Source organism: Myxocyprinus asiaticus, chromosome 43 (genome assembly GCF_019703515.2).
Source record: "Myxocyprinus asiaticus isolate MX2 ecotype Aquarium Trade chromosome 43, UBuf_Myxa_2, whole genome shotgun sequence".
NCBI classification, from domain to species: domain Eukaryota; kingdom Metazoa; phylum Chordata; class Actinopteri; order Cypriniformes; family Catostomidae; genus Myxocyprinus; species Myxocyprinus asiaticus.
Genome location: NC_059386.1, coordinates 34,902,534 through 34,922,391, shown reverse-complemented (window position 1 = coordinate 34,922,391; position 19,858 = coordinate 34,902,534). Strand labels below are relative to the sequence as shown.

Here is a 19,858-nt window from a genome sequence, read left to right as displayed (position 1 = left end):
TTATTATTATTATTATTATTTTTTTTTTTTTTTTTTTTTTGATAACCACAGTACCAATTTGAAAAAAAGTACAAAAGTACCTCTCACCCCTTCATTATATTATTATGGAGTTTTCTGTATCAGGTAATAATTTATATACCTTATCACAGTCTTTATTATGGTTGTTTCTATCTGCAAACTGTCTTGAGTGTTCTTCTATTTTGGTAACCAACGAGTCTACGTGTAGCGTAACGTTAATTTATTAAACCTACTATGAGGAAGGATGTCCTCATGAATATAAATTAGGTCAGGCGATCATTGCCACAACTCTTCTACACAGTTGAGCCTACATGCTTAGCATAAAATATCATAGATGGTGTTTATTTTGAATGGATGTCTATGGAGGAGATGCTGAATAAACTGCTTTTGTGAGGAAACAGCTCATCACTTAATGAATTGACTGCCTGTCCGCCAATCTTTAACATGTTTTACACTAAACACTCCATTTGGAGTAAACTATATGTGGAGTTTACTACAATAAAATTGCTGTTTTATAAGAGAAGGCATGGACAATTTTCCGACATGTAGGTGTCAGTTTACGGCTCTCTCCATTCATATGTATAGTATCCACAAACGGTGACTTACTGTCGTAACTCACTAGTTGACCTTTACGCTCTCTATGGTAAAAGCGTGGAGGTCTAACGCCCACTTTCAGCCAATCCAATAGACCTACCGTGAGAGCGTCAAGTTACGTAATTAATATTCATGATCCAAACCTTCGTCATAGAAGTCGCAGTTTAATTGCAGTACATACGGTATATACGCAAAGTTAACGTCTCGCATACACAATGCAATGTGTTCGAAACTTTGTTTATTCCTAGCATGTAAAAATGCAGCCCACGTGCAAAACTATAGCTATTACACACCAGGATATATGATATTTCGATTGGCAGCTGCGTAGTTTCACTTTCATTTAACCCATCCGGAAATCACGCACAGGTTCGTTCGTTCGAAACTTTCAAATATATTTTCTCCAGCAGAACTCAATTGCAAAGTTAAACGTATTGTATCATTTTTGTGTTTGTTTTTTTACTTTGTGACGTGCAAAGTCTATGAACAGTGCCCATGTGTGCCTTTAATAACCCATTTAAACGTCATTTGAATGATCAGTTCTAGCATCAAGATGCACTTCACCAAGTCTTGGTATTTAAGCTGCCTCAGATTTGCCATTTTATTCTGTGTCATTGTTGTTGGCAACCATGGAGCATCTGTCAACATGGACACAAATGTGCTGCCTTTCCCCTGGGACAAGATGAGGTTGCCTGAAACTGTAAAACCTCAACACTATGACCTACTCATACACCCTAACCTGACCTCTTTGACCTTCACTGGAGTAGTTCAGATCCTCCTGGAGGTAGAAGAGGACACCAGAGACATCATCCTCCACAGTAAGAACCTCCAGATCTCCAGAGCTTTGCTCTTGGGTCCTGTACATCCTCAAGAACTTGAAGTCATTTGGTATGAACCCTATGAACAGATAGCTCTCTTCTTTGATGGCTTCACATTTGAGAAAGGAAGCCATGTAGTGCAATTGGAGTTCTCGGCCAACTTGTCTGACAGTTTTCATGGGTTTTATAAAAGCACATACACCACACGCAGTGGAGAGGTCAGGTAAGACAACCTCTACATTGGTGCTTCATTGCATAGTATCACTAACAATAATCATACTCCTTACTTTGAAGGTCTAAAACCCTCACATTTATTGTTTTATACCTACAGGACACTGGCATCCACTCAGTTTGAAGCGACACATGCTCGGGCTGCCTTCCCTTGCTTTGATGAACCAGCATTCAAAGCCAACTTCACCATACACATAAAAAGAGAGTCAAGGCACATTTCCATATCCAACATGCCCAAGGTACACATAATTAAATCCTCTGGTTTCTCAATTATAACAGCTGATGTTAAAATGTTTACATTGTCCACTATGTTTTTCAGCTGAGAACTGTTGAACTTGGTAACGGTCTACTGGAGGATCATTTTGACACAACTGTGAAGATGAGCACCTACCTGGTGGCCTTCATCATCTGCGACTTCCATTCCATCAGTAAGAAGAGCCAACATGGAGTCGAGGCAAGTTTTCCATTAGCACTTTAATTATAGTTTCATTAAGCCCAAGGCTTAATAAAATTGCCCAGTCAATTTACTCAATAATGACTTGAATCTTGATGTAGATATCAGTGTACACGGTTCCTGAGAAGATCAATCAGGCGGAATATGCCCTCAACACGGCCGTCACACTACTGGACTTCTACAATGACTATTTTGAGATCCCATATCCACTTCCCAAACACGGTGAGTGTGAGGGTTTGAAAGTCAGTATCATAAGTACTGGTCAAACTTATTGATAGACCGATTATATATCTGCCAGAACTGATTAATCTCTGATATTTGGCCATTTTCAGTTCGTCACGGCTCTGGTGAGTTTGTCGGTTTGTTCTGTGTGTTTTGTTATTTTCTCTCCCTCATGTCTCGCAGGCGCTGCCAGCATGCATGATTAGCTTTTCCATGGGAACATTGATTGTTCCCAGGGGAATACTGATCATGCCACTTATTAGCGTGCTAGCAGCACCTGTTTCTCCAATGATTCACTCCCTACTTAAGCCCTTCGTGTTCTCAGTATCTTTGCTAGATTATTGTTTGATGTATTGTTTGACTTACCTCTCTCTCTCTGCCTAGTTGGTCCTGTCTCGTGTATTTGTTTGGTTGCCCGTCTCTGCCCGCGTGTTGGGAGTGTGGTTGCCTTCCAGTTTGCTGTACACTTGTTCTCTGCACTCACGAGTCTTCAATGGAGGACTCCTCGTCTCTACCCGAGTGTCGGGAGAGTGACTGTCTTCCAGTCTGCTGGGCGTTGTTCTCTGCACCTCACTATGCTTCAATGGAGGATTCCTACGAATCTGCTCCTGAGTTCCACAACGCACACACTCGTCTACGAACGCACTATTCATGGATTTGCCTATTGCGTGGCCACGGCACGCACGCATCCTCAAACTCCTCCCCACAACTGCAGCCGGTGCTGGGATACTCAGTCTTCGCCAGCACTGTGGAAGTTATTATTTATTGTTAATAAATCCTTTGAACTGTTCCTCTACTCTTGGGTCTCTTTGTCTCGCTCTTTTGAAAGAACAATCTAGCCCCGATTGACCCAGCGGAGAAATCTACTCTTCGCTCCGACCTCTCTCAGCAGGGAGCTTTACTGGGATGTCAGCAGGATCAAATCTCTGCATCTAACCGGGCTCTGGAGATGATGGTTTTGCAGCTCGCTGTGCTCACATCTGTCGTTCAACAACTCCGCCTACCTCCTGATGCTGGTCCCACTCAGGAAGCACCCTCACCAGCTCCGGCGGTTCCTCATGTTTCTGGGCGCTCAGAGGCTCGTATCCCTCCTCAAACCCCATTTTCTGGTGATCTTGTATCATATTACTTTCACAATGTTCCCTGTTCTTCACGTTACAGCCCTCTGCTTTCCAGTTGGAGACAATGAAGTTGGCTTGTGTGATCACACTCCTCACCGGAAGAGGCGGTGAATGGGGGACCGCTATGTGGGAGAACAGATATCCCTGTTGCGCCTCTTTACACGCTTTCTCCACGGAGCTCCACTAAGTTTTTGATTGCTCGGCTCAAGGTTGGGAGGTGGCGAGGGTCTTATCTGGACTGTCTCAAGGAGATCTACGAGTCTCAGATTACGAGTTTCGCACCCTGGCTGCTTCTTGTGAGTGGAATGACCATGCCATGTGGGACCGGTTTCTGCATGGGCTTTCCGACGACATCCAGGACAAAATCTATCCTTTGGATCTGCCTCCACGCTTTGACAATATGGTGGATCTGGCTATTCGAGTCGATCAACGCCTGGCCCTACGGCGTTGATGCTACTCTCCACCTACTTGGGTGGCTGGCCATCCTACCCGGTCCGCTACTTCGGCCAGGTCACCAGAGTCACGGCCGACACAGAGCCCATGCAAGTTGGGAGAACTCAGATTTCACATAAGGAGAAGCAGCGATGCCTTGTTAATAGTCTATACTTTCATTGTGCCCGTTCTGGTCATTTCTCTGCTTCCTGTCCGGTAAAAGACACCGCTCGTCAGTAGGAAGGGGGTTACTGGCGAGTGCAACACCTTTGGACAAAGCCCCCAGTCTTCGTACACTTCTCCCGGCCCGGCTGCAGTATGGATCTACCTGTCACACAGTCTCAGCCCTGGTGGATTCTGGAGCCGAAGGGAATATTATGGACATCGACTTGGCTTCCAAATGGCAGCTTCATACGGTCCAGTTGGATGAACCTATCACCGCCCCCACCCTCAGTGGCACGCCCCTGTCCGACATCCCCCAGTCCACCAAGCCAGTCACCTTAATCTCTGGAAATCATATGGAGCAGTTGTCATTTTACCTGATCCAGTCTCCATTGGCACCGGTAGTGTTGGGGCATCCTTGGTTGGTAATGTACAACCAACATTGTTCAACCAACACTGTTCTTGCTTGGAGTCCTTACTGTTTGTCTTAATTCTGCTGTCTCCCCTGTCCAGTCTTGTGTTTCTTTGCAGGATGAACCAGCAGATTTATCCGGAGTACCGTTCACATACCATGACTTAAGGGTGGTGTCCTGCACCGCGACCCTTCCTCCTTATCGCCCATACGACTGTGCGTTTGAATTGCTTTCTGGCACCTCGCCTCCTCGGAGACGGCTGTATTCGCTCTCAGCTCACGAGAAGGAGGCCATGAACAGTGTGCATATCAGAGGTTGTCCGATAGTGGATTTTGCAGATCGCGATGACTAATCCCATATCGGTCGACCACTAGTAAAAATGGTAAAACTTCAGTGTGCATATTAGAGGTTGACCAATAGTGGATTTTGCAGATACCGATGACTAATCCCATATCGGTCGACCACTAGTCAAAATGGTAAAACTTCAGTGTGCATATTAGAGGTTGACCGATAGTTGATTTTGCCTATACCGATAACTAAGCTGGTGGGAAAGGCAATAAGCAATTTATTGGCTGATAGTCTCTAAAAATCGATTTATAGAACATGAAAAAAAATAAATGTTAGTTTTTCCTTACTATGACAGGCACATAGAGGCTACAAGTTCAAAATGAAAAAAAATCCCAGATGCAGTTTACTGTTCAACCAATATCTCAATAAATACCCAGAAAAAATTAAGATCTGGTAAATAACGCGGGGCTTTTAACTATTATCAAGCCCGAAATACACCGGAGACTCTTATTTAAAAATGATGGAGACTTGGTCTAGTTACAATGCTTTATTTACAGTTAATTGCTCAAGTTAAAGTTACAATTAAGTATTAACCAAATTAAGCTTTTTATAGCCTATATATTCACCAGATGAAGAGTTTTTAATATATAGATATTTCACCAGATGAGGTTTAGTGAGGAATACGGTGTTTTATTTTTGATATGAAGTTGAAGACACACACAATATTACAAAATATCTGCTTTCAATCTGCAGTGCAGTCAGAAGTTGTAATCAGAATATTCATCCTCCTCAATTTTTGGATATAAATACCCTTTTTCCTTGCAGATCTTGCAGCAATCCCAGATTTCCAGTCAGGTGCCATGGAGAACTGGGGTCTGTCGACGTACAGAGAGTCTGGTTTGCTCTTTGACCCCAAGAAATCCTCTTCATCTGACAAACAGGGCATCACCAAAGTCATTGCCCACGAACTCGCCCACCAGGTTGAGATCTCAATTACTGATTCAATATAAGAATGGGATAATGTACAGTCAGCAGGTGTTTATTATCGCAAAATAAAACATGATGTGTCACCCTGAAAGTTTGTGAAAATGACTGGGACTGTACATTATCCCACTTATTACACTGCTAATTACCACAAAAAAAAAAAAGAAATATTGATTATATTTGAAATTATTTGATTATGTGCCAACAGACCATGTAATACGAGAGACATGAAACAAGCACATCTATTTAGGAAATCCGCCTTACTGTGCTGTGAAAAATTATTTGCCTGATTTCTTCTGTTTTTGTGTATATCTCATACTAAATTGTTTCAAAAATTAACAAAAGCAGTCTGAGTTAACACAAAATATAGTTTTTAAACCATAATGTTATTTAATGAAGCAAAAAGGTTATCCAATACCAACTGGGCCGGCCTGTGTGAAGTTACTAAATCCACAAATCTATGAAACTGCATTCATAATGGGGTTCAGCTGGACTAGACACACCCAAGCCTGATTACTGCCAGCCCAGTTCAGTCAAATCAACACCTAAATAGAACTTTTACAGCAGAATGAAGTTGGCTAAAAGGTCTCACCCAGTGACACACTATGCCAAGGTCGAAAGAAATTTCAGAAATGATGAGGAAAAAGGTGATTGAAGTACATCAGTCTGGGAAGGGTTACAAAACTATTTCAAAGGCTCTGGGACTCCAAAGAACCACAGTGAGAGCCATTATCTCCAAATGGAGAAAACTTGGCACAGTAGTGAACCTTCCCAGAAGTGGCCGACCTTCCAAAATTCCTCCAAGAGCACAGTGACGACTCATCCAGGAAGTCACAAAAAAGCCAAGGACAAAATCCAAGGATCTGCAGGCCTCTCTCACATCAATAAAGGTCACCGTTCATAACTCCACTATCAGAAAGACACTGGACAAAAATGCCATCCATGGAAGAGTGGCGAGGTGAAAACCACTGCTAACCCAGAAGAACATTAAGGCTCGTCTGATATTTGCCAAAACACACTTGATGATCTTCAAACCTTTTGGGAGAATGTTCTGTGGACTGATGAGTCGAAAGTGGAACTGTTTGGAAGACAGGGGTCCTGTTACATCTGGCGTAAATCAAACGCAGAATTCCACCACAGTGTTGTGAAAGACTGATCTCAATCTCCAGTTATCAGAAGCATTTGGTTGCAGTTGTTGCTGCTAAAGGTGGCACAACCAGCTATTAAGTTTAAGGGGGCAGTTCGGTTTTCACATAGGTGTTGGATAACTTTTTTGCTTCAATTAAAAAATATATATATTTGAAAACTGTATTTTGTGTTTACTCAAGTAGCCTTTGTTTTATGTTACATCTCGTTTAAAGATCTAAAAAATTTAGTATGAAAAATACACAAAAATAGAAGAAATCAGGAAGGGGGCAAATAATTTTTCACAGCACTGTACAGTTGCTAACATCATGATTCAAAAATACTGTATTTGACAACAGAGTGCTGTGATTGACCAATCAGAATCAAGTACTCCAGAGAGCCATGTAATAAAGGCACAGATTCAACATGATGGTTAACATTGTTGTTGTTGTTGTTGTTTATTAATCTTTTGTGCAGTGGTTTGGAAACCTGGTAACCATGCATTGGTGGAATGACCTGTGGTTAAATGAGGGATTTGCCAAGTTCATGGAATTTGTGTCTGTCAACATCACCCACCCTGAACTGCAAGTGGTGAGACCACCGATATTTACAAATTACTTTAAAGGGATAGTTCACCCAAAAATAAAAATGCTGTCATCATTTACTCACCCTCATGTTGTTCCAAACTCAAATGACTTTCTTCTGCATAAAGGGATTTTCATTTTTGGGTGAACTCTTCCTTTAATACAGCAGTTGAGATTGTGATATGGTATTGTAGATTATACAGGGGTTTTCAAACTGGGGTCCGGTGACCCCCACTGGGCCGCAGGGGGGTGCTAGAGGGTCTGCGAAAAATTTCAGAGAAAAAAGTGCAAAAAAATGTATTTAAAAAGTTAAACATTATTGTTTCATTCTGCTTTCTAAAAACTGGTCGAAAATCATATTTTATACTATTGACAGCCATAGATTTTTACAGTAATAAATGAAAACAAATCTACATATTGTTTTGTTCAAAAAAGTGTTTATCTCATTTTCTTGCAATGCACATGCTTTAAGAATATATTTTACTTGGTATAAAGTGCTGTACAAATACATTTGAATTGAAAATTTATATATTTATATTTCTAACATTTTATATATACAGTGCATCCAGAAAGTATTCACAGCGCTTCACTTTTTCCACATTTTGTTATGTTACAGCCTTATTCCAAAATGGATTAAATTCATTATTTTCCTCAAAATTCTACAAACAATACCCCATAATGACAACGTGAAAGAAGTTTGTTTGAAATCTTTTAACATTTATTAAAAATAAAAACCGAAAAAAATCACATGTACATAAGTATTCACAGCCTTTGCCATGACACTCAAAATTGAGCTCAGGTGCATCCTGTTACCACTGATCATCCTTGAGATGTTTCTACAACTTGATTGGAGTCCACCTGTGGTAAATTCAGTTGATTGGACATGATTTGGAAAGGCACACACCTGTCTATATAAGGTCCCACAGTTAACAGTGCATGTCAGAGCACAAACCAAGCCATGAAGTCCAAGGAATTGTCTGTAGACCTCCAAGACAGGATTGTGTTGAGGCACAGATCTGGGGAAGGGTACAGAAAAATTTCTGCAGCATTGAAGGTCCCAATGAGCACAGTGGCCTCCATCATCCGTAAATGGAAGAAGTTTGGAACCACCAGGACTCTTCCTAGAGCTGGCCGCCCGGCCAAACTGAGCGATCGGGGGAGAAGGACCTTAGTCAGGGAGGTGACCAGGAACCCGATGGTCACTCTGACAGAGCTACAGCGTTTCTCTGTGGAGAGAGGAGAACCTTCCAGAAGAACAACCATCTCTGCAGCACTCCACCGATCAGGCCTATATGGTAGAGTGGCCAGACGGAAGCCACTCCTCAGTAAAAGGCACATGACAGCCCGCCTGGAGTTTGCCAAAAGGCACCTGAAGGACTCTCAGACCATGAGAAACAAAGATTGAACTCTTTGGCCTGAATGGCAAGCATCATATCTGGAGGAAACCAGGCACCGCTCATCACCTGGCCAATACCATCCCTACAGTGAAGCATGGAGGTGGCAGCATCATGCTGTGGAGATGTTTTTCAGCGGCAGGAACTGGGAGACTAGTCAGGATCGAGGGAAAGATGAATGCAGCATTGTACAGAGACATCCTTGATGAAAACCTGCTCCAGAGCACTCTGGACCTCAGACTGGGGCAAAGGTTCATCTTCCAACAGGACAACGACCCTAAGCACACAGCCAAGATAACAAAGGAGTGGCTCCGGCACAACTCTGTGAATGTCCTTGAGTGGCCCAGCCAGAGCCCAGACTTGAACCCGATTGAACATCTCTGGAGAGATCTGAAAATGGCTGTGCACCGACGCTCCCCATCCAACCTGATGGAGCTTGAGAGGTCCTGCAAAGAAGAATGGGAGAAACTGCCCAAAAATAGGTGTGCCAAGCTTGTAGCATCATACTCAAAAAGACTTGAGGCTGTAATTGGTGCCAAAGGTGCTTCAACAAAGTATTGAGCAAAGGCTGTGAATACTTGTATACATGTGATTTTTTTTTCTTCGTTTTTTTTTTTTTTTAATACATTTGCACAGATTTCAAAAACTTCTTTCACATTGTCATTATGGGGTATTGTTTGTAGAATTTTGTGGAAAATAATGAATTTAATCCATTTTGGAATAAGGCTGTAACATAACAAAATGTGGAAAAAGTGAAGCGCTGTGAATACTTTCCGGATGCACTGTATGTATATGAATTTTATATGTTAATATTAATATTATATTTCTAATAATATCGTGTGGTTAAAAAAAAAACACTGTCATCTTTTGTCTTAAGTGCAGTAACAATTGAAAAGCCAATTATTCAATTTTACAACGTTATCTTTATAATATCACATTTACTGTTTTTATAACACATTATAAATGTAACTTTATACATTAAAATAAATAGCTGGGGGACCTCACAAGGGGATCATCGAAAAGTTTGAAAACCCTTGCTGTAGGCGAGAATGGCTGATATATAATGTGTCATTGGCATGTTTGAAATGGAATAATGGTGCACAAATGTGTCTGTTTCAGGATGATTATTTCCTGGAAAAGTGTTTCACAGCCATGTCAGTGGACTCTTTAAGCTCCTCGCACCCCATTTCCACACCGGTGGAGAATCCTGCAGAAATCAGTGAGATGTTTGATGATGTTTCCTACCAGAAGGTACACCAGCAATGTGGTTCCCTGTAGAAGTCTTGTAGTTGACGTCTTCCTGAATTATTTGGTCCACAGTATGGACCCTTTTCACATTTCTTAGGTTAGAACGCGGAAGTAAACAATAGCATGGTAAACTTCTGTAGTGGTGAATGAGAGACCACAGCAAATATTATTTTTGCATTCCCATTTGCTCCAACAGCAAAAGGAAAAATCTACTTCCATCCATTACATTTCCATGACTTTCCAAAAGAAAACAAATAATAGAGAAAAGTTTGGTTCGACTCTTTCTGTGTGTCTAAAGACGAGATTTGTCATTGAATGATGCCTCTTTTAATACTATTTTTGTTCTCTACAGTTGTTGATCAAAAATAAACAAAAAAAACATTTAATTCTCGTCACACATAGCAGGCATGAGATAAAGCCGTTCGAGTCCTTTCTCATTAACATGCACTCATTTACAGATGCTCTTTACAGAAATGCTGGTTTTCTTAAAGAGACAGTACCGGGTTTTAATGTAAATACTTGTAAATAGTACAAATTATGCAATTAAACAATAAACATGTAATAAATGCATTATAATCATATTTATATATCATATTCATTGATTGATTACATATAATTGTTTATATAATACAGTTAGTAAAATTAAAATTTTCATGCTGTACCTAGTTAGAAGGTCCCTTCTAAAATGAACATTAAAACTGAAATGTGTCCATATAAATCAATATCGAAATGAAACAGATTGGGAAATCTTATCAGTACCCAGCCCTAATAAATAATCAAAAAATATATGACAATATAAAAAAGTTTACTAGATTTATGTTAAATAAGGCGGAAGTGCTTCATCACAGTATTTGAAAAGGGTCCATTGTGACTTTGTTTGAAAATAACTAATTGATCATCTCTTAAGGGAGCTTGTATTTTAAACATGCTGAGGGATTTCCTGACCCCAGAGGCTTTCAAGTATGGTATTATACTCTACCTGAAGAGACACAGCTACCAGAACACTGTGAACGCTCACCTTTGGGAAAGTCTGAAAAATGTGAGTAAACATGCACTTAATGTGTCAGCAACAGTGTAAATTCACAGGAACATGGACATGATATAAATGATTTTTGTTTACCCAAAAATTAACATTCTGTCATCATTTGCTCACCCTCATGATTTTATAAACCCATATGAAATTCTTTGATGTATGATGTATTTTGATCCTCAAAAATGATGAAATAAATTGGGGGGGAAGAAATTTGAGTTTATTCCTCACAAAAAGGTTTTGTATGGCTTCAGAAGACTTAAAGAGACAGTTCACCTAAAAATAAAAATTCTATCATAATTTATTCACCCTCATGTCATCCCAGATGTGTATGACTTTCTGTCTTCTGCAGAACACAAATTAAGATTTTTAGAAGAATATTTCAGCTGTGTAGGTCCATACACTGCAAGTGAATGGTGACCAAAATTTTGAAGCTCCAAAAAGCACATAAAGGCAGCATAAAAGTAATCAATATGACTCCAGTGGTTAAATCCATATCTTCTGAAACAGATCAATATTTAGTACTTTTTTACAATACATTCTCCTCTCTGCCCAGTAGGTGGCGATATGCACAAAGAATGCAAATCACCAAAAACAAAAGGTGAAGAATGTGAAAGTGAAAGTGGAGATTTATAGTAAAAAATTACTTAAATATTGATCTGTTTGTCACCCACACCTATCATATCACTTCAGAAGACATGGATTAAACCACTGGAGTCATATGGATTACTTTTATGCTGCCTTTATGTGCTTATTTGGACCCTGTTGACTTGCATTGTATGAACCTACAGAGCTGAAATATTCTTCTAAAAATCTTCATTTGTGTTCAGCAGAAGAAAGAAAGTCATACACATCTGGGATGACATGAGGGTGACAGAATTTTCATTTTAGCAAATTGCATTTCACCATTTTCAGATCTGTACCTCTGATGGAATGCATTCCGGGCGGCTAAAAATAGATGGCTTCTGTTCCAAAAACAGTGCTGAAACTCCGGCCTCTGTGAGTGATGCATTAAATAATTTACCCATAGTAATAATTTATTGTTTTTATCAATTTTAAGTACCTACACTATGAAAGCTTAACATTCTCATCCTTTTAAAAAACATTTTTTTAAGTCATCTCTCTGTGCACAATCCATTAACAGTCATTTACATTAAATATGAACCATAAACCATACAACTAATTGATCAAACCTTATAAATAAGCAATCCTGTATCAGCAGAAATGGTTCATGGAGGACCGTGTCGACGTGAGAGCAATCATGGACACCTGGACACTACAAGAGGGGTTTCCTTTGATCACTGTTGAGGTCAAAGGTCGAGAAGTCACCTTGAAGCAGGAGCGCTTCCTTAAAGGAGAAAAGTCTTTAAATAGTTCAAAGTAGGTACTGTTATTTGTTTTAGACTATGTTTGGAATAGAAGATTTGCATACTGCACAGTATATACTGTATACTGCATACTACTATTATTTTTTTTTAAAAGGTACACATTATGCAGGATTTTGTCACATAACCTCATAATGTTGCATGTTTAGTTCATCCTGGAAATACGTACTGTTATTTGGCTTTATTTTTTTTTTTTTTTAAATCCAGTTTTTTGTAAAATAATTATAAGACATTATAAAAAATATTATAATTAATAAATATATATTTTTTTAATGTTAAAATAATATAAATAATATACAAAAATAATAATAGTAATCATATGAAAATTAAATCTAAATCTAAAAATAAGTTACAAATAATATGAAAATAAATAACTTTATTTACTTCCGGTTCATTCGTCGCACATTTTGGCAAATGCAGTTGGCCATACAGAAATTAGCTTACTATTTACTAGGGATGGGTATCGATACAGATTTCCCGATCCGATTCCAATTCACAAGCTCTCTATTCAATATTGATTCATATGGGTATATTACAGTTATAATGTCCCTTTTGCTTACATATGAAATAAAGTCTCTCCCAGTTAATGCTGTTAATTATACAGGGGACCTTCTAACTAGGTACATTTACGAAAATATTAATCTTACTAATGATATTTTATTAGATTTTCATAATTTTGGTAACATTTTAGCTTCAATGTATTCAGTTAATAAATATGTGTTATTGCATATATTATATTTGTTACATGTTTATTGTTTAATTGCATATTTGTACTATTTACAGGTATTTACATTGATTTGTTGAACACGTGTTAAAAACGGTACTGTTTCTTTAAGAAAGATAGCATTTCTGTAAATGAGCGAATGTTAACGAGAGACTCGAACGGCTTTATCTCATCTGTGCAGTGTCTGATTATAATATACAATGTCTGTTTATTTTTGTTGTTTTTGATCAACAACTGACTGTAAAGAACAGAAACGTTATTAAAAGAGACATTATTTAATGACAAATCGGTCGCGTGGATCTCGTCTTTGGACATGGAACAACTTTTACTCTCAACATGCAGTTAAAGGATCTCGCTGCTGAACACTTCACCATCATACTATACAATTACTGCTGAGTGAAATCTGAACATTTACCAGCCAGTTGCCAAATATATACATTTTAGTCGCATAGCGTGAAATCTGGTTGCAAATGCGAGTGATTTCCTTTCATTGTTGTGGAGGTTGCGCATTTAAAAATCGATATCATTCAAATGAAGATTGCGATGCATCGGGAAATCTATATTTTTTACCCACCCCTACTATTTACAGAAATAGTAAGAGTAGTTTGGTAGTATGCTATTTTGATCTAAGGCTAATATTGATTTTTTTGTATACATTTAATTTCTTGCTGTACACTGTAAGATTCCTTTGGCAAGTCCCTTTGACTTACATCACCAGTCACAGTCGTGCAGTCCAGCATTTCCTGTTGAAAAGTAAAAAAGGTGTGTACCTCACCAACAAACATTAAACCAACCCAATATTTGTGCTCCAGAAATGCTTTGTTCACATTCAGAGCTGATTCTTTGCTCGCAGATGTGTTATACCTGTCAGAGGAGGTGGATTGGATTAAATTCAACGTGGATCTGCGGGGGTATTATATTGTACATTATGAGTCGGGGGGCTGGGATGCTTTGATCAACCAACTCCAGCTGGATCACACTGTGTTCAGCAGTAACGACAGAGCCAGCCTCATCCACGACATCTTCCAGCTGGTCAGGTGAGAGAACTTCAGCATGAGATATAATGCCATTGACATTAAAATTCATGTTCCCACTCTTTTTTCAGCATTGAGAAAGTCGGTCTGGATAAAGCTCTGGATCTGAGCGTGTATCTCAGTGAAGAGACTGAGATCATGCCAGTAACACAGGGCTTCAGCGAACTGGTGCCACTCTACAAACTGATGGAGAAGAGAGACATGGAGCAACTGGAGAACCAGCTGAAGGTTGTGCTTTCTAAAGTGACGCATTTTCCAGTTAGAGATAAAGCAGTATTTGTACATGCACGTCACACCTAAAAATGTCATTGCATTTGCACAATAGGTGTCACAATACATAGGGTTTCCATTTTGAGTAGTATATCTATTGTTCATTTCAAACATATTTTTATCAGATGTTTTGCTTGAGCTTTCTTGCTCTACAAGAAACACTAATGCAATGACATTCAGACATTTTTAAGTGTGACTTAAATGTCCAGAATGGTTTTGGGGCCTCTGTAGTACACTTTAAATATTCTGGCACATTCTTCAACAGGGTTATTTAGTGAAGTTATTCAAGAGATTGATTGACAGTCAGAATTGGACAGATGAAGGGTCTGTATCGGAGCGGGTGCTTAGGAACTATCTGCTGTTGTTCGCATGTGTGCGCCGTTACCCGCCCTGCGTCAGAACCGCGACACAACTCTTTCAGAAGTGGAGAGAGTCAGACGGCAAAATGTGGTGAGAGTTTTACCTTAATATAACACATTTATATTGGGCTTTGTTCAGGATGAAATACTAGAATACTGCATAGTGTAGTTTTCTTTGCATAGGTCCTGCAAATATGATGATCCCCTTGCGAAAGACCCCCAATATAATTTTGTAATTGTTCATAAATTATTTATCTAAAAAAAATACTGCATGTTCAATTCAGTGAGTAGCGTCGAGTTATCTCAGACATAAAAACTTTTGTTTTGCCTTTCAAATCCAATTTTGTGTAAAAACATTCAAAAATAGAGGGGAGTATGCCACTTTGAACATACCCATTGTTTTGTGTTTTGTTCAGGCTTCCTACTGACGTTAGTTTGGTGGTGTACACTGAAGGAGCACGCTCAGATGAGGGCTGGGACTTCCTGTTGGAGAAATACAAGAAGTCTGTCTCACCGTCTGAGAAGAGGCTGATAAAAGCATCTCTCTCGTACAGTCCACTAACTCACAAACTTCACTGGTGAGTCGTGATTTCGCAACAAACGGCAGCTGCACTCGTGAAGCTGTTGAGACATCATGCGACATTGGCATTTCACCCAAACCTGTGCGACCGGCCTTTAATTTACCAATGAAGGTGAACTATTTGACAGTTGTATTGCATAAATAAAGGCCTTACTTAAAAAGTAAAAGCATTTGAATTAGAGCTTGACCGATAGTGGATTTTGCCGATACCATTAACTAAGCTGGTGGAAAAGGCTGGTAACCGATTAATCGGCCGATTAGCTTTTAAAATCAATTAAAAGAGTGTATGCTGGACACAGACACAGAGGCTACAAGAGTCCAAAATAAATAAAATCCCAGATGTAGTTTATTCTTTGTAGTTTAGGGACTTTTAACTATAAAGAAGCTCGAAACACACAAGGGACTCTTATTTTGAAATGACAGAGACTTGGCTCTGTTGCAGTGTTCTATATTTAAGTGTTTACCAAATTAAGATTTTAAGGTTTAATATATATACATATATATACACATACATATATACACCTATATATATACACACATATACATACATATATTTTATATATACACACACACACATATATATATATATATATACATACATATATACACATATATATACACACACACACACACACACACACACACACACATATATATACACATATATACAGGTGCATCTCAATAAATTAGAATGTTGTGGAAAAGTTCATTTATTTCAGTAATTCAACTCAAATTGTGAAACTCGTGTATTAAATAAATTCAATGCACACAGACTGAAGTAGTTTAAGTCTTTGGTTCTTTTAATTGTGATGATTTTGGCTCACATTTAACAAAAACCCACCAATTCACTATCTCAACAAATTAGAATACATCATAAGACCAATAAAAAAAACATTTTTAGTGAATTGTTGGCCTTCTGGAAAGTATGTTCATTTACTGTATATGTACTCAATACTTGGTAGGGGCTCCTTTTGCTTTAATTACTGCCTCAATTCGGCGTGGCATGGAGGTGATCAGTTTGTGGCACTGCTGAGGTGGTATGGAAGCCCAGGTGACAGTGGCCTTCAGCTCATCTGCATTTTTTGGTCTCTTGTTTCTCATTTTCCTCTTGACAATACCCCATAGATTCTCTATGGGGTTCAGGTCTGGTGAGTTTGCTGGCCAGTCAAGCACACCAACACCATGGTCATTTAACCAACTTTTGGTGCTTTTGGCAGTGTGGGCAGGTGCCAAATCCTGCTGGAAAATGAAATCAGCATCTTTAAAAAGCTGGTCAGCAGAAGGAAGCATGAAGTGCTCCAAAATTTCTTGGTAAACGGGTGCAATGACTTTGGTTTTCAAAAAACACAATAGACCAACACCAGCAGATGACATTGCACCCCAAATCATCACAGACTGTGGAAACTTAACACTGGACTTCAAGCAACTTGGGCTATGAGCTTCTCCACCCTTCCTCCAGACTCTAGGACCTTGGTTTCCAAATGAAATACAAAACTTGCTCTCGTCTGAAAAGAGGACTTTGGACCACTGGGCAACAGTCCAGTTCTTCTTCTCCTTAGCCCAGGTAAGACGCCTCTGACGTTGTCTGTGGTTCAGGAGTGGCTTAACAAGAGGAATACGACAACTGTAGCCAAATTTCTTGACACGTCTGTGTGTGGTGGCTCTTGATGCCTTGACCCCAGCCTCAGTCCATTCCTTGTGAAGTTCACCCAAATTCTTGAATCGATTTTGCTTGACAATCATAAGGCTGCGGTTCTCTCGGTTGGTTGTGCATCTTTTTCCTTCCACACTTTTTCCTTCCACTCAACTTTCTGTTAACATGCTTGGATACAGCACTCTGTGAACAGCCAGCTTCTTTGGCAATGAATGTTTGTGGCTTACCCTCCTTGTGAAGGGTGTCAATGATTGTCTTCTGGACAACTGTCAGATCAGCAGTCTTCCCCATGATTGTGTAGCCTAGTGAACCAAACTGAGAGACCATTTTGAAGGCTCAGGAAACTTTGCAGGTGTTTTGAGTTGATTAGCTGATTGGCATGTCACCATATTCTAATTTGTTGAGATAGTGAATTGGTGGGTTTTTGTTAAATGTGAGCCAAAATCATCACAATTAAAAGAACCAAAGACTTAAACTACTTCAGTCTGTGTGCATTGAATTTATTTAATACACGAGTTTCACAATTTGAGTTGAATTACTGAAATAAATGAACTTTTCCACGACATTCTAATTTATTGAGATGCACCTGTATATACACACACACACACATATATACACATACATATATATACACATACATATACATACACACATATACTGTGTATATATATATATATATATACACACACACACACACACACACACTCATATACATATATACACACACACACACATATATATATATATATATATATATATACACATACACACATATATACATACATATATATACACATACATACATTATATATATACACACACACACACACACACACTCATATACATATATATATACACACACACACACACACACACACACACTCATATACATATATATACATATATATACACATACACATACTTGACCAGATGAGGTTTAATGAGAAATAAGGTTTATAATTATTCAAAATATATTAAGTTGGAGACACGATGCATGTGCTGAGGCAGCACATTTCCATGTAGCTGCATTTTTCGTGGCATGCCCTCGCATTAATTTAAATACTCGATTAGCTCAAAATAACCAAATATGCATTGAAGGGAGGATAAAAATATGGATGAATATTGTCAATGCTGAAAGACTGTGGAACATAGAGGAATAAAAACAAAAACTATCGGCAACTATCTGCATACATTTTTGCAGATAACCGATAGTTCCAAAAAGCAACCATCGGCACAGATTAATCTGTAAAAACGAAATATCAGTCTACCTCTCATTTGAATAGAACAGATGAAGGTGATTCAGTCCTTACCTTATTATTAACTGTCAGATTAACTGCCAATCAACACTTCGGACACACCAACTCATTTTTTATTTTTACAGTTTCCCTCATTTGATTATAGTAAAATTATCAAAACTAAGAAACAACGTATAGGAATTATGTAGTGACCAAACAAATCTCCCCTGTATTTGAGCTCAAGCAAATTCATTAGGTGCATCCTAGAATGCTTTTTTAACAGTATTGAAGGAATTCCCATGTATGCTGGAGACTTGAAGAAATTTCCAAAAAGATTTGTATTTTATTTTTTGAAATTGCAGTTTTATTAAGATCATGAGAAACAAATTCAGCCAAGTTTGTCGGTACAACAACGGTACTGTCTGACCCTTTACTTTTCTTTGTCTTGTTTTCTAGGCTTTTGGAAAGAAGTATTGAAGGACAGATTCTGAAAACTCAAGATCTCCCGTCACTCGTCATCAGTGTCAGTAAAAACCCCAAAGGTTACAAACTCGCATGGGAGTTCCTGAAGACCAACTGGGGGAAACTCGTGAAAAAGTGCGCACCAACATCCAACTTCCAGAGTTTATCAGTATTCCGAGACATTGCGAATTACTTTCAAACTAATTATTATATTAATCATTGAATTTTCTTCCAGGTTTGATCTTGGTTCATCCGCAATATCTCGCATGGCAGTTGGCATTACTGATCAGTATTCGACCAGGGAAATGCTTCAAGAGGTACTTGAGATAATTTCCATTGATTCATTTTCTTTGCGGACACATTCTTGCTAAAAGTATGAATGCAAATTGAACCCAAGTATTCTTAATTTGTGTTGTCCCTGTAGGTGCAGTCGTTCTTTAGTTCACTAGCTCAGGATCAGGGATCTAGACTGCGCAGTATTCAGCAGGCCCTGGAGAAAATCCAGGAAAACATTCGCTGGATGGATAAAAACATTCTGCTATTAAAAGCCTGGCTGGACACACACAGTCCATGAGTATCTTCACAAATCCAGATGGTTTTGAAAGTGTGCATCTTTTGTTTGACCCCAGACTGCACCTCGTTTCACCTTTGGGGTGTGTCATCTTTACCCAAGCCTTGACACTGGAAGCATATTTGGCTGAGGGAAATATCCTACTCACTAATCTTTGACATTCAGGAAATAGATACAACAACAGTGTTCACAGGAAACACAGACTTCAGATAGCAAAACGTATGACCCATATTGTTATATTTTGATGTCTAAAAGCTAGCATAGCCAAGAGTATTGTATTCATGACACTGGTTTCAATAAAAGTTGTGTTTTTATTTTGGCTTTAAAAATGGTTTTACTCAAGCAAAACAAGAAATGAGGTTCACATTAAATTAGATATTTACACATCAGACATGTAAAAACGTTCACTCTAAAAAAAAAAAAAAAAAAAAAAAGGTATAAATACAACTTAAACGACACATTTTTATCT

General features: G+C 38.8%; 1 protein-coding gene across 3 annotated transcripts; it reads left to right on the top strand.

The window, feature by feature from the left end:
* The first annotated feature begins 749 nt into the window (after positions 1–749).
* erap1a (endoplasmic reticulum aminopeptidase 1a) lies at positions 750–19,703 on the top strand. 3 transcript variants are annotated; one of them, XM_051685100.1, is made up of 19 exons: positions 750–978; positions 1,150–1,650; positions 1,759–1,897; positions 1,978–2,112; positions 2,214–2,334; positions 5,576–5,730; positions 7,337–7,450; positions 9,957–10,088; positions 10,993–11,124; positions 12,031–12,114; positions 12,335–12,495; positions 13,907–13,986; positions 14,078–14,261; positions 14,330–14,486; positions 14,794–14,978; positions 15,304–15,465; positions 18,813–18,953; positions 19,054–19,135; positions 19,243–19,703. In XM_051685100.1, the coding sequence occupies exons 2-19, from the start codon at positions 1,163–1,165 to the stop codon at positions 19,390–19,392; spliced, it is 2,802 nt and encodes a 933-aa protein (XP_051541060.1). In that variant the 5' UTR covers positions 750–978; positions 1,150–1,162; the 3' UTR covers positions 19,393–19,703. The 3 variants fall into 3 exon arrangements, with proteins under 3 accessions (XP_051541060.1, XP_051541059.1, XP_051541058.1); XM_051685099.1 differs by having other exon boundaries at positions 750–1,650; positions 12,338–12,495; XM_051685098.1 differs by having other exon boundaries at positions 750–1,650.
* The last annotated feature ends 155 nt before the right edge of the window (positions 19,704–19,858 follow it).

Coding starts and splice junctions, on each gene's coding strand:
- erap1a (XM_051685098.1), top strand. CDS start 1,142: ATGATCAGTTCTAGCATCAAGATGCACTTCACCAAGTCTTGGTATTTA. Junction 12,115..12,334: donor GTGCTGAAACTCCGGCCTCT/GTGAGTGATGCA, acceptor ATCCTGTATCAG/CAGAAATGGTTCATGGAGGA. Junction 19,136..19,242: donor CCAGGGAAATGCTTCAAGAG/GTACTTGAGATA, acceptor TTGTCCCTGTAG/GTGCAGTCGTTCTTTAGTTC.